General features: G+C 40.6%; 1 protein-coding gene across 2 annotated transcripts in view; it reads right to left on the bottom strand.

Moving 5' to 3' along the window:
• Window positions 1-12,616, bottom strand: part of KCNMA1 (potassium calcium-activated channel subfamily M alpha 1) — a 711,162-nt gene that overhangs the window by 31,934 nt on the left and 666,612 nt on the right. For both annotated transcript variants that reach the window (XM_004426905.3, XM_087431991.1), the window contains one exon: window positions 597-710. In XM_004426905.3, coding sequence (XP_004426962.1) covers window positions 597-710 — 114 coding nt within the window. The remainder of the gene's footprint in view (window positions 1-596; window positions 711-12,616) is intronic.

Below are 12,616 nucleotides of genomic sequence, written 5' to 3'. Positions count from 1 at the left end.
GCAGTTTTGCAAATTCACAAATGGTAGCAGGTAGTGCCATGCCCGGTTTAAAAGGTGGATTCCACAGGCCAACGATCATGGCCCTCAAAACCCCACCATGTTTTGGACCAGAGAGGCATTCACTGAAAATGGCCTTCAGCTGAGAAGTTCAACTAGGATAGATCAAACGTAGAGTTATTACACATTAGCCCAATGCTTCTATCCAGTTCTCAAAGTGGGTTTGGCTTAGACCTGAGGCTTCTGTCCAGAGGTGCTTCCAATGAAAATCACCAGAAACAGTCCATGGACTATGCCTTTCCTTCCTTCCTCCCTCTTCCCTAATTTACGACCAATCTCAAATCCATCATCTCACGCTCTTTGGAAAACAGTGACCAGCATGAAGGAAACTGCCTATTCATTTCGGAGGAAAGATAGATCAGTTTTCCCTTTGATAATCTGTGATACTGCTACCCATACCTCTCTCAAACCTCCCCCAAAACAAACCCCACTAGAGCCTACTATGCTGAAGGAGCTAAGAAATAGGCCAACCTCCTCCTACCCTACATGGTTGGAAGAGAGGACAAAAAAATCCACCTAAAGCTGACATTCACCCCTACCTAGTTCAGTGATGATGGGGATGTTGACCCCAGTCGTGATGGATGGCTGGCGTAACATCCCATGCACTGGGCTGTTATCCGGAGAAGATCTGTCCATTCCTGGAGGTGTGAACCCTAGTGGGAAGGAAAGAGAGAAGTGAGAAAAATCAGACATGGAAATTTGGAAATAATCAGAGTATAGTGTATATACACAATCCCCCCCCAAAAATGTAGCTTATGTATTATTTATAGGTCAACAATTAGCATTCCCAGGATAAACTCTGAAGAGTTGTTTTTTAGAAGAACAAAGAAGGAAACCATTATAAATAATTGTAACCCTCTTTGATAGTTCCCTAAAAACCAGTCTCTAAACCAATTATTGATCTTGCTCACAGATTTTTGTTCCCCTCTCCCTCCAGGTACAATCAACGCGGACTGTACCTCTGCGCCTACTTGAAGTTAAATATGGCCGTGTTACATAGGAAATGCTCTGGCCCATGAAAAGTGAACAGAACAATGTATATCATCACTTCTGGTACAAGTATTTGACTCTCTGCCTCTGTTCCCAGACCATGGCAACTATGGGAACATGGGTTACTATGGAGACAAAGGTTGGGCAGCAGCCCTGGACAGTAGCGCAGACCCACAAAGCGTTCTGAGTGAGTGAAAAAGCAACATGTGTTGCTTTAAGCCACTGAGATTTGTTTTGTTGTTGTTGTTACCACAGCATAACCTAACCTATCCTGACTCTTATCTTAAACCAACTGATTGCTTATTCTCTCGCAGTGAGTGATTCAAGCCTGGGTTTTTGACACAGTTCTAGCCAAGGTGAAGTGGGAGGCCATCTGCTTGCGGGCTTTTAGGAAGTGTTTCCTTGCTCTTAAAAAGAATCACATAGGAAGGGATTCTCTTTTAATCCACTGGACATTGCCTTTGGGCCTATAGTGCTTGAAACTGTGGCAGCCATCCTGCAACTAGGATGGGCACCAGGTGAGGAAAAAGCCAGCTTAACGATGCTAGCTAAACTGAATGATAGAAAGATTGAATGACAGGAATGACTGCCCTCGAGTTCCTGAATTAACCAGCCCTATGACCAAACCAAGTGACCTCAGGATTTCTTACTATATGAGATTTTATGTGTGTATATATATATATATATACACACACACACATATATATATATATATACACGCATTATATATATATATATATACACATATTTATATATACACACATATGTACACATACACACATGCATAATTTCTTATGGTAAAAATTCCTGAGGTGTGATAATTTTATATACATACATACATATATACACACACACACACACACTATATATATATATACACACACAATTATATATATATATATTTCCTTTAGTTTAAGCCAAATTGAGGAGTTATTTTTTTAACTGCAGCTAAAGTCATCCTGAGTGCTACATATGCCACCTGCCTATAGTGGACCCTTGAAAACACAGACCTCAGAAGGCAGATGTGGACACAGTAAATTGGAAAGCAAGCTACTTGGTTTTTGATTTCTGCAGTTTGGGCTTCTTTGGGTCTCAGACCCAAATCCCAAGTACATATTAGAATGAGCCTGGTGCAACCACACCTTCAAGTTTAGTGAGGGTGAGAAATCGTCCCAGCTAGGCTGAATGGCTGCCTCTTTAAGGATGTGCAGAGAGACACAGAAACATGAGGCATTTATTTACCTCATATATTCATTTGGTGAAAATTAATTTTACCAAGTGAAGCACACAGCAAGTGGTACCGCCAGCTCCATGCTGGCTGCAAGGCCCAATTTGCTCCCCCACCTTAGAGGACAGGCAGACATTCACATTCACTTTGGTTTCTCTTCTTTGCCCTCAGTGAATGGCTACGTGGGCTTATCAATGAATTTGAGACTTATAGATATAAAGTCACTTGCTAAGTTTTAAAGGACAAAATTCCAAATAGACTGTGTGACCAGATTCCTGACTTACTCTCCAGTAATGTGACAAGATTGGGTTGATTCTGGCATTATGATATGTGTGAAGCTTTATCTATCAGGAATGAAATGACAGGTGCTCAATAATTGCCTGTGGTTTTGGAGGTGTACAATGCATGAAATGCCAGAAAAATATAAAAGGGTTTTCCTATTTTCTGCTCTCCTGTGTATAAATTTCATACTACTGAGTGCCATACTTCCAGAAAGAAAAAAAAAGTTTTATTTACTATTCCTTCTCTGATTGCACATAAGTTTATTCTTTATATTGATATACTGAGCACAGGGTAAGTAATTTTGAATGACACTATAGTGTCCATCTTTCTAAACTTTGGAATGTGTGTTTTTCAGCCAACCACATAACCAAGGACATGCATTTTAAATGCTAGCTGTTTTCTTCCCCTAGAGTAGTGGAGGGGAAAACTAAACTGTTTTCATCAGAAGTTTCATTCAAAAGCTTGAAAAACTGCAAGTGACAGCTGTGCAGATTCAGTGGATATGACGTTTTTGAATTTCTTCAACTTGACAAGTAAACACCTTAAATCGGTAATGCTATATGCATAATACATGGCCTGTATTTTGACATCCATCATCAAATGCTGACTTGAGAAAATACGAGTTTGTATGTCAAGGAATAGCACCCATAAAACAGGGAGAAATGCAGGTCACACGGTATTAGGAAAACTGTATTTCATTACCAGAATCTGCAACAAGCCAAAGCATCCTTTTATTTCGTCTTATTTAAAGATTCCATTTTCAGCTGTGAAAAGACTCAATTCCTTTGCATGAAACCTTCATTTAGAAATGACATGCCTGCCTCATAGGCCTCTTTCATTTTGCTTTCATATTCCATTTTCCCCTTCAGTCGCTAAGCCTGGTTCCATTAGCATCTGCAAATGGCAAACTATGGTGGGTGTCCAAAGACATCTCTCCATTAAAGGTCTTTCTCTCTCCTACGCATGACCCCAAGAACAGGGCACTTTTGTTGGCAAGAAAACTTCAGTAATGATAACATCTCTTTCTATTTTGCTACTTTTCTAGCCACACATCTTTAAAAGCAAAAGGCAAAGACAAAGAAATAGGTTTCATCTTTTTTTTTCCCTTGTGTGGAGTTGTATTAAAGATGAACAGAATTTATTAGCAGTGCTTCTTTCTTAGAGGTCCTAACATGGGAAAATTGTGGTTTGAAATGGCAGGGCTAACCCAGATTCCCTAAATGACCTTGAAGAGAACAGAAATTCAGGCACCTTCCTTTGGAAGGGAGGAGGCAATCCAGCCTTTGATGCCACTTGACGCCATCTACCCCATTCATCAGAGCAGCAATTGATAAAGGGGCAGGTCTAAATTGTGTCCAGGTCTCTGATTGTCTTGCTCCTCATCCCATTATTGTTTGCTGCAGTGGATACATCTTTGGTTGAACTTTAAGTCTCTCTACATAAAACAGGGCTCCAGCTCTGCATGTGAAAGCACTGACACATGGAATATATTCCAGGGATCCTAATCTACAGCTAGAAAACAGTGCAATTGGGGAATACTCCCTTTATTGCTTAAACTAACACTTGGGAAATTAATTTTAGAAACAACCACTTATTTTGCCAGAAGATGTGACTAAGAATTTTGGCTTTAGAGAGCTGGAATGAGAAGTTGTCAGTCAGGAAAAGATTCAAGTTTAATCATCTACAGCCCAAGCTCTTACCAAGATGGCCTCTTGAATCTTCAGATGTATCCACGTTGCTCTCTATTGAGCATGGACGTGGGAGGGAAGTTTTGGGCTAAAAATGACTTCCAAAGACTACCTGACCTCCTTCCAATCCTCAGGGGCAGATGTGACGGCTTACATTACCAGTTCTATTCCTTTGGCATCAGCTATAGTTGGGCCCAACATCGCCCCTGTCAAGCAAGCGCATTCCATATGTTGTATGCGAACTTTAGGCCCAAGACTGGGTTTTCTATTTCTTTCAACATTCCAGATTGTCTACAGAATGCCTGGACCATAGAGAAGAAAACAGAGCACAATAGTTAAGAGCACAGACTTTGAAGTCAGAAGTCTTGCGTTAAATTCTGGCTCACCCACTTATTAGCCATGTAACTGTGAGCACAGCACAAACTCTCTCCAAGCCTCTGCTTCTTTGTTTATAAACCGAAAGCATCTCCTTCATGGGGTAGGACATTCCCTACCTGTGTTGTGAGGATAAAATGAAATAGTGTATTCAAAACATACAACACCTGGTATGAAGCAAGTACTCAAAAATGTTGACTATTGATGTTAATATTTTACTAGGTACACAATCAATATTTGTGGACAGGCACAGCACCCCTCACTACCCCTTCCCTATGGAGAAAGAACTGAGGTGGCTTTTGGCACATTTTTAAAAGGAATTTTCACGTAGAGAAAATCCTGGAAAATCAATGGGAAGGCAATGAGCAGAGTGGGTATATTTTGGTAGAAATAATCAGACCAACCCAGTGATAAAAATACAGCCCCCAATTATTTATTTATTTATTCTTTTTTGGTGAGGAAGATTGGCCCTGAGCTAACATCTGTTGCCAATCTTCCTCTTTTTGGCTGAGGAAGATTGTCACTGAGCTAATATCTGTGCCTATCTTCCTCTATTTTGTATGTAGGACGCCGCCACAGCATGGGTTGATGAGCAGTGTGTAGGTCCACGCCTGGGATCTGAACTCGAGAACCCTGGGCTGCTGAAGTGGAGTGTGTGAACTGAACCACTACGCCACCGGGCCAGTGCCCCAAAATATTTAAGGAAGGAGGATTCAGGATATGGGGATAGCTAGGATTTTCTTTAGGTATGTGAAAAAGCGGTGTCCAGTCTTCGTGTGTGAAAGGTTCTTAATTCTTTCTAGCAATTGCAGAATCTCTCTGGAGTCTTCTGTTTTCTAGACTTAAACTCCCACTTCTCTTAATTATTTAGGGGCATAAACTTTCCTCTCTTGTTTTTTAGGCTCCTTTGAAAATGGTTTTCACTACTCTCTACATTCTCTTCCAGCATTTGTGTTCTTGACCATATGTGCCACTGTTGGGTCCAAGGGAACAAAATCAGCAGTGTCTGATATTCTTTTCATGAAATGCTTATTCCAAGGGCAGGCAGCACTCAGCCTCTGCCTGGGAAGTTACTGGAAGGGTAAGTGACTTTTAGTTAAATTAGACAAGGGTGTTTCAGTTAGGATGACTTGGAATTAAACAATTTAACACAAACACTTGGCCTATTCCTAAGAAGTGCGAGAAGAGACACTGGAATAACAAGATCACCAAGGTTTCATTTTTTCAATTAATTGTTTGGGGTACCTGCTGCATGCATGCATATATGCACAGCATCCAAGAGGCACCATGTGGTTACAAGAAGAAATGCTGTGGCTCAGACAAGACCTACCAGAAGGAATGGCTAGATAAGGGTTCCAGGGTAATGAAGACATGAGTGCATTAGAAAATGAGAAAGACAACGTCATGGTCCCTGTGGAACTTAAAGCAAAGGCAAGCATGTTCTCGATCTAGACTAATTAAGACAATTGAGAATGAAGACGGTGGGCTTAAATAGAACCTCAAGAAAAAAATAGCCAACATTTATTGAGTGCTTACTATATACTAAACTCTGCTCATGTAATAACTTCAGTTCTAAAACCATCCTGTGTAGATACTACCATCTTACAGATGAGGAAACTGAAGCACAGAGAAGGTAAGCAATTTGCTCCAGGGTATACATCTAGGAATTAGCAGATCTCAGATTTAAACCCAGGTAAACTGGCTCCAGAGTCTCCTCTAAGCCACCATGCCATATTGCTTCTTATTATGCACCAAAGCTGTACTGAGGGCTTTTTCATGGGCCACTTCGTTTATTCCTCATAACAACCCTATGAGTGAAGGACTCTTTATATTAATATTCCCATTTTGTAGATGAGGGAAATAAGATTCAGAGCAGCCAAATAACTTCCTCAAGCACACACAGAGTTGTAAGCAGCAGATGTGGGAGTTGCAGCCAGGCCGTCTGAGTTCAGAGCCCACCGACAGCCGCGCTCCATGCCGCCTTCCCTCTGCATGTGATGGTCTCTCCTCATGCGCCGACCTTGGCAGGCAAGTTTGAGGCCCGAGCCAGTCTTACTCTTTTATTGTTTCCACTTTTAAACAATAGCAGATAACAACTGGGAGCCATTGTAGTTATGCTTAACTTGCTTGGGTATGGTAGCATGCACAGCTCAGTACATATAACAAATGCTTTATTACAGTACTTTTCCATGGGGGAAAACACAAAATACTTTCTAAATCTTCCCTAGTTAAATCCCTAAGCCTTTCCAGGGAGAGTGGGAGATGGAAATGCGTATCAATCACCTCCCCTAGAATAGATGGAGAAATGAAGGTAAGTGCCTCCATCACCCCCATAGATTTAACATAAAGGAATAGTTTCGAATGGTGGGCCAAATTATCTTTTATTGTGTGCATATAAATGATAGTTAGAAATCCATATGCTACGTTAAACTAAGGAAATAAATTAGGCAGAGTCATCTAGGTTTGCTGAGACAGGTATTCAATATGAAGTTGTAAAAGGGAAAGATCACCGTTAAAAATGATCTATAAAGACATGTTAAAATCAAGAGAAACATCTCATATTACATCATCTATGAGATGAATTAAATTTCCTGTTAATGCCAGGGGAAAAAAAAGTCCCAAAGCCAAATGTCAGATGAAGTGAAGATCAATAAAAATATTTTGATAAGTAAATGCAACAATGCTATTTAACACATGATTGGCAACTGCTGAAACATAAATTATCCAAATTTCCCATTGCTGCTTATGGGAAAATTATGCAGATTAGAACTTGATTAGGCTTATATCATGAGACTCAATTTGGATTTTTAATCTATTAAGCTCCAATAAATGAGGCATCTGAATAGCTCCCCTGAGCAAGTACAGTAATAGCCACAGTAGTCATTTTTTGCAGTATGTATTCCAACAAATTCTTCAGCAGCTGAAGTAGAGAAAATTCCATGTATAGATGCACAGTTGCTTTCTAACTTGTGGGGAGAAAATCCAAGTGCACAGGCTTGATTTCGGAAATAGAGTTTTGGAAAAGTCTGCAAGAGAAATCTGGCCAAGAGAAAACCTCAGTTTAACCTTGTAATATTTTTTCATAGTAGTTTTCAGTGGCTTTCCACAAAGTTGGAGTCCTGAGTCATGACGGCTAGGCAGCTGACCAGTGTTGACTCAATAACAAACCCTTATTTACCAAGGCAGTAGCTTCTCCTGACACTGCACGAGGGCTACTCCATCTGACCACTTTCCACTTGGGAGCCCGAGGTGGAGCTGGCACCAACAGGGTGCTGGAGGTCAATGTCGGGGAGGTATGGGGGGAAAATGCCCCTGACAGTTTCAACTGCGTTGTTATCTGCTGTATTCTAAATAATTCGTGTGCTTGGAGCTGATAACTGCCCCTACCCAGAGACTAAAAACAGAACTTAAAAACCGTATAAATAGACAATTCTGAGAAATCTAAACCACACTATTGGGTCTCTTTTGCCTTTTTACCAATCACTCTATGTTAAAGGTGCAAGAACTCTGGAAATCCTCTAATCAATCCCTCCGTTCTACAGACGAAGAAACCGAGGATCAGAAAGGAGAAATTATTATAGCCAAGGTCACAGAACCAGTTGGTGGCAGAGCCAGGACAGTTGATATCTGTTGTTATCTTCTCCCCTTCGACTCCTTCTCCACCCCCGGAACCCATTCCACAGTGTTTAGTGATGGTGGTGGGTAGGACAACTCTGTCCCCACCCCAGTCACAGGAGTGGCAACATGAGGCCAGGCAGTCTGACTTCACAGAGTCGGCAAGATGGTCTCCCATCATCCTGGACACACGGATGGTTGAAGATCGTCTGTTCTCCAAGCTGGGGCCAATCTCTGTTCTCCCTAGGCCCTGACGTAAAAGATGTTAGAGATGCTGCGGGTACAAAGCCAGAAGGATGTAAATATGGGACTTTGGTGACCGTCTAGCCCACGATGGGGCAAATGAATCAAGAGGTGAAGAGAATGAGACAGAGCTCTGACACCATGCAAATTCCTTGGCCCAAATGTGCCTAAAGCCAGAGGCACCCCAGTTATATGACGCCCTTTTTATTTAAGCCTTTTTGAGTCGGATTTCTAGCTCTTGCAACCAAAATGCTCCAAATAGTACAGTAACTGAGAAAAATCTCTGTTCTTTGCTTGGTGAAATGGTTTATGCACATCTGAATTTCTATCAAAACAAGTGACTGTATCTTCATTCAAGGTTTCTCGTTCCCTTCCAGTGACCAGGGATAAGACCGGGATCAATACCCCCCTCCATTTCCTCTATTTGCAATAAGTAACAATGGTATTTTTAACAGTACTTTTTTCTAGAGACTGTATTTGATGAATGCCTTGGGAAGCTGGCTCTACCCACTGTGTTAAGTACCTCATCTTTTTTAGAGTTTGTGTTTTGGGTCTGAACTAAACCAAAGCAAACTAAACCAACCAACCAACCAACCAACCAACCAACCAACCAACCAACCAAAGTTCTCTATAGCTATTTGCTCACTAAGTTTCATAAGATATATTCAGCACTTAGACAAGTCTCACACACATGAAGCAAATATATTTGCAAGAGTTGTCTCTCCAAGCAGACAGTCTCTTTCCTTAAAGTTAGCTTAAAGAGCTTACTTTTCCTAATATCTGTCTCTCAGAAGGGTTGATGGAAGGAAGGAAGGGAGGGAGGGAGCAAGGAAAGAACAAAACTAGTCATAACTCAAACACAACCAAGACCACAAATTTGGAAAGAAACCTAATATTCCCCTGGTCTAATATCTTGGTTTGCCCAAGAGCCCAGGGTGTCATAGTGCATTTTCTACAACTTCTCAATTGCCTTTTACCGCCTCCTAATTCATCTTACAACTTAAAAGTAAGATATACTTTGGTAATATGAATCAAATGATTTAAAATTTCACATACCCTTTGGCCTAATCAATTTCACTTCTAAAAATATATGTACAGGAATAATTTCCTTATATTAAAGATTTGGTTACAATGTTCTTCATTTTTAGTTATTAAGTAGAAATGTTAAATTGAAAACAACATAAATGTTCAGTTTTAGGAAACTGATTATGTTAAGTATGCATCCACTAAAAAAAAATGCAGAAAAACATGTAATGACATGGAAAAATGGCCAGGATAGAATATTTGCGGGAAAACACAGGTCCTATACTAACATATATGATCCATTTTTGAGGGGGAAAGTATTTTTATCTACAGAAGCAAAACTAATGTGTCAACTTTCTTATGTCTACATGATAAAATTATAGGAATGCATATTTTCTTTTTGCTTATATGTAGTTGCTAAATTTTCTAAAATTAATATGTTTTATTTGTGCAAGGAGAAAAAAATTTGCTAAAATTGTGAACTAATAGAGTTCTATTAACTATTAGTTAATAAGTTAATAAGTTCATAGAACTTATTACTTCTATGAACTAATAAGAGAAAAAAACCTGAAACTTTGAAATCTTGTGTGACTTTTATGGGCTGAGAACAGCTGGTTGACATGGTAGATGGACACAACTTGTTGAGCTGTAAGGATCCTAAGGGTCATTTTGAGAACCTACTTGCTTTGGAAGTTGGGGAAACTGAGGTTCTGGGACGGAAGTGATCAGTCAAAGGTTACAGATTAAGGGGCTTTAGAAGAATCGGGCCAAAAAAGAGCTTTCAAGGTTCCCAGTTCTCTGCTATTACAACTTCCCACCATTTTATAAGAGCTGCTCAATCTCAGAGCAAAGGACGCTGAATGTTCACATGGCTCTAAAGAGCTCATGGAAACCCAGAGAGCTCCATGCACACGGCTGAGGGGAGGAGCGGTCAGAGCTGGTTTCCAGCACAGAAGAGTGGCACTTGCTGATTCTCATCCTTGCTCCCACCAAGCCTTACCCACTTCAGAAATGCTGTCCCCTCCCTTCCCTCCCAACCCAGCTCCTGCCCCTCCTTCACCTCCTCCAGGAAGTCTGCCTTGACTACCTTCTCTCCCCCAATTATCTACTTCATGAAGATATCTTCTGCACTTTTTTATTCCCTTTATTTACTATTTTAAACCGTACAAATTACTACTAATTACTACATGCTAATGTTTAAATGTTTTTAAGGCGTCTTTAATGTTCTCTTTTGTTTATCTTCATACCTATTGGATTCTTCAATTCAATATGGCATGAACTAAGCATGGACTCTTTGCTGCCACCATAAGAGAACAAAGGCTGTTTTGCCACTAATAGAGGATCTCCTTTTCATGCTGGGTCACATTTCCAGTAAACTAGAGGCATACTATGCCAGGGAAAAGGTAGACACCTATATTGCAAGACAGTGATATGAAGTGGATACTAATAAACACACAGAAACCTCCCTCATGCTGCCAAAACTATATACCATTTTGTTTCCATTATATCAATTTTTTTTCTCCCCCTTTTGTGAGCATTAATCAAAGAAATGCAAAGAGCTCATTAAAGTGATAGATTGACTGAAATGTAGCCACCTTCACATTATAAACAGTTTCTTTACATTCTCAGGGCTATGGGCTTTGTTTTCCAGCATTTGTCACGTAGTTCAAATGTCCTTTTACATTTAAAACACCAAATGCCAAATGGGCCCCAGTTGTTTGGTTTAGTATGAACCAACAGCCAGTGTAGCAAAAACCAGAGCTACGAAATCACAAGCAAATGAAAACATCCATATCTCCAGCGCGCAGAAAATTAAGTAGCTGTAAGAGACGGATTTGCCAAGTGATCCAAGGCGTTGCCATGCAATTCAGGAAAAGCAGAATCCCATCACAGACAACTTTCAGCCAGCTGTCTCTGAAAGGTTCTTGAGACAGGGCGCCTGGCCCGAGATAGCGGCTGAGGTGCCAAACATTTGATAGTCCTTTAAAAGAAAGCACTGTAAACGTTTTCTTTTAAGTTTTAAAGGCTTTCCTGCATATATGTTTACACTAGCAGATGAACATGTAACTAGGATCTTGGATCCTGGGGTTCAGGCTTTCCTACTCACACACCCAAAATCTTCACTAAAGAGGTTGATTGGTGCTAGTCTGATTTTGAGCAACTTGGTTCACACCATGACCAATATCCTTTGACCATAACCTGAACGGAGCCATAATGCCGTGCTTAAGAACTTGAATTCTGGAGTAGAATGCCTGAGTTTCAGTGAGGCCTCATTTGGTTTCCAGTTTTGTGATCTGGGGCAATTTACTTAAATTCTGTGTCTCAGTCCCCTCATCTGTAAAACGGAAGAGTAATTTGTCATAAAGATTAAAATGAGTTTGGTAATACACTGTTTACAACAGTTCCTGGCACAGAGTAAGCACTTTAGGTCAATATAATACTGGTATATGTCAATATAATAATGGTAATGCTGACAGAGAAATGGACAGAGAATCAAAAGACATGGGTTTTGGCCCCAGATCAACCACCAACTCCCTGTGAGAACTTAGAGGGATTCAATGTCTTATCCAAACTTGGTTTTCCCCTCTGTAAAACTGAGGCAGACAAGGCAATGCCCCAACCCCTTCTGGCTCTCAAAAACCTATGATCCTAGTTCTAGGGTATCATATATAAAATTGGAACCATGATAACTCGGTTTAATCACTTAATATTCAGGAATGACTGCAGAGTCATTCACGGGGTTGTTTTTTTAAGGAAGTGGAAGACACAAGCCCTCTTTTCCAGTATCCTAGCACATAGTCTGTATCAACAAACACACCGATATATGCATACGAGAGACACACACTAAATGCACTGTACCATGACAATCATGTGGTTTGCATAGCCGAACTCTAGGCATGACATCATGTCCTCTCTCAGGAGTAGCCCATAAGGCATGATCCTCCCTCCAGGTGCCCTAAATCCACCCCACTAACAGACAATCCAGGTTCCTCTCCTCCTGTGTGATCATAGTCATGGCAACTGCTCTGGTCCTCAGTTTCTTCATCTGTAAAATGGGGATGACTCTGAGGTTCCTTTCAGCTCTGAAGTTTACGTCTCTTTCATAACCCCAAAT

The sequence above is a fragment of the Ceratotherium simum genome, chromosome 6, assembly GCF_057802395.1.
Source record: "Ceratotherium simum simum isolate JZ-2026a chromosome 6, ASM5780239v1, whole genome shotgun sequence".
Taxonomy (NCBI): Eukaryota; Metazoa; Chordata; class Mammalia; order Perissodactyla; family Rhinocerotidae; genus Ceratotherium; species Ceratotherium simum.
Note: the sequence above shows the minus strand (reverse complement) of the source record. Positions and strands in the feature narration are given on the sequence as shown.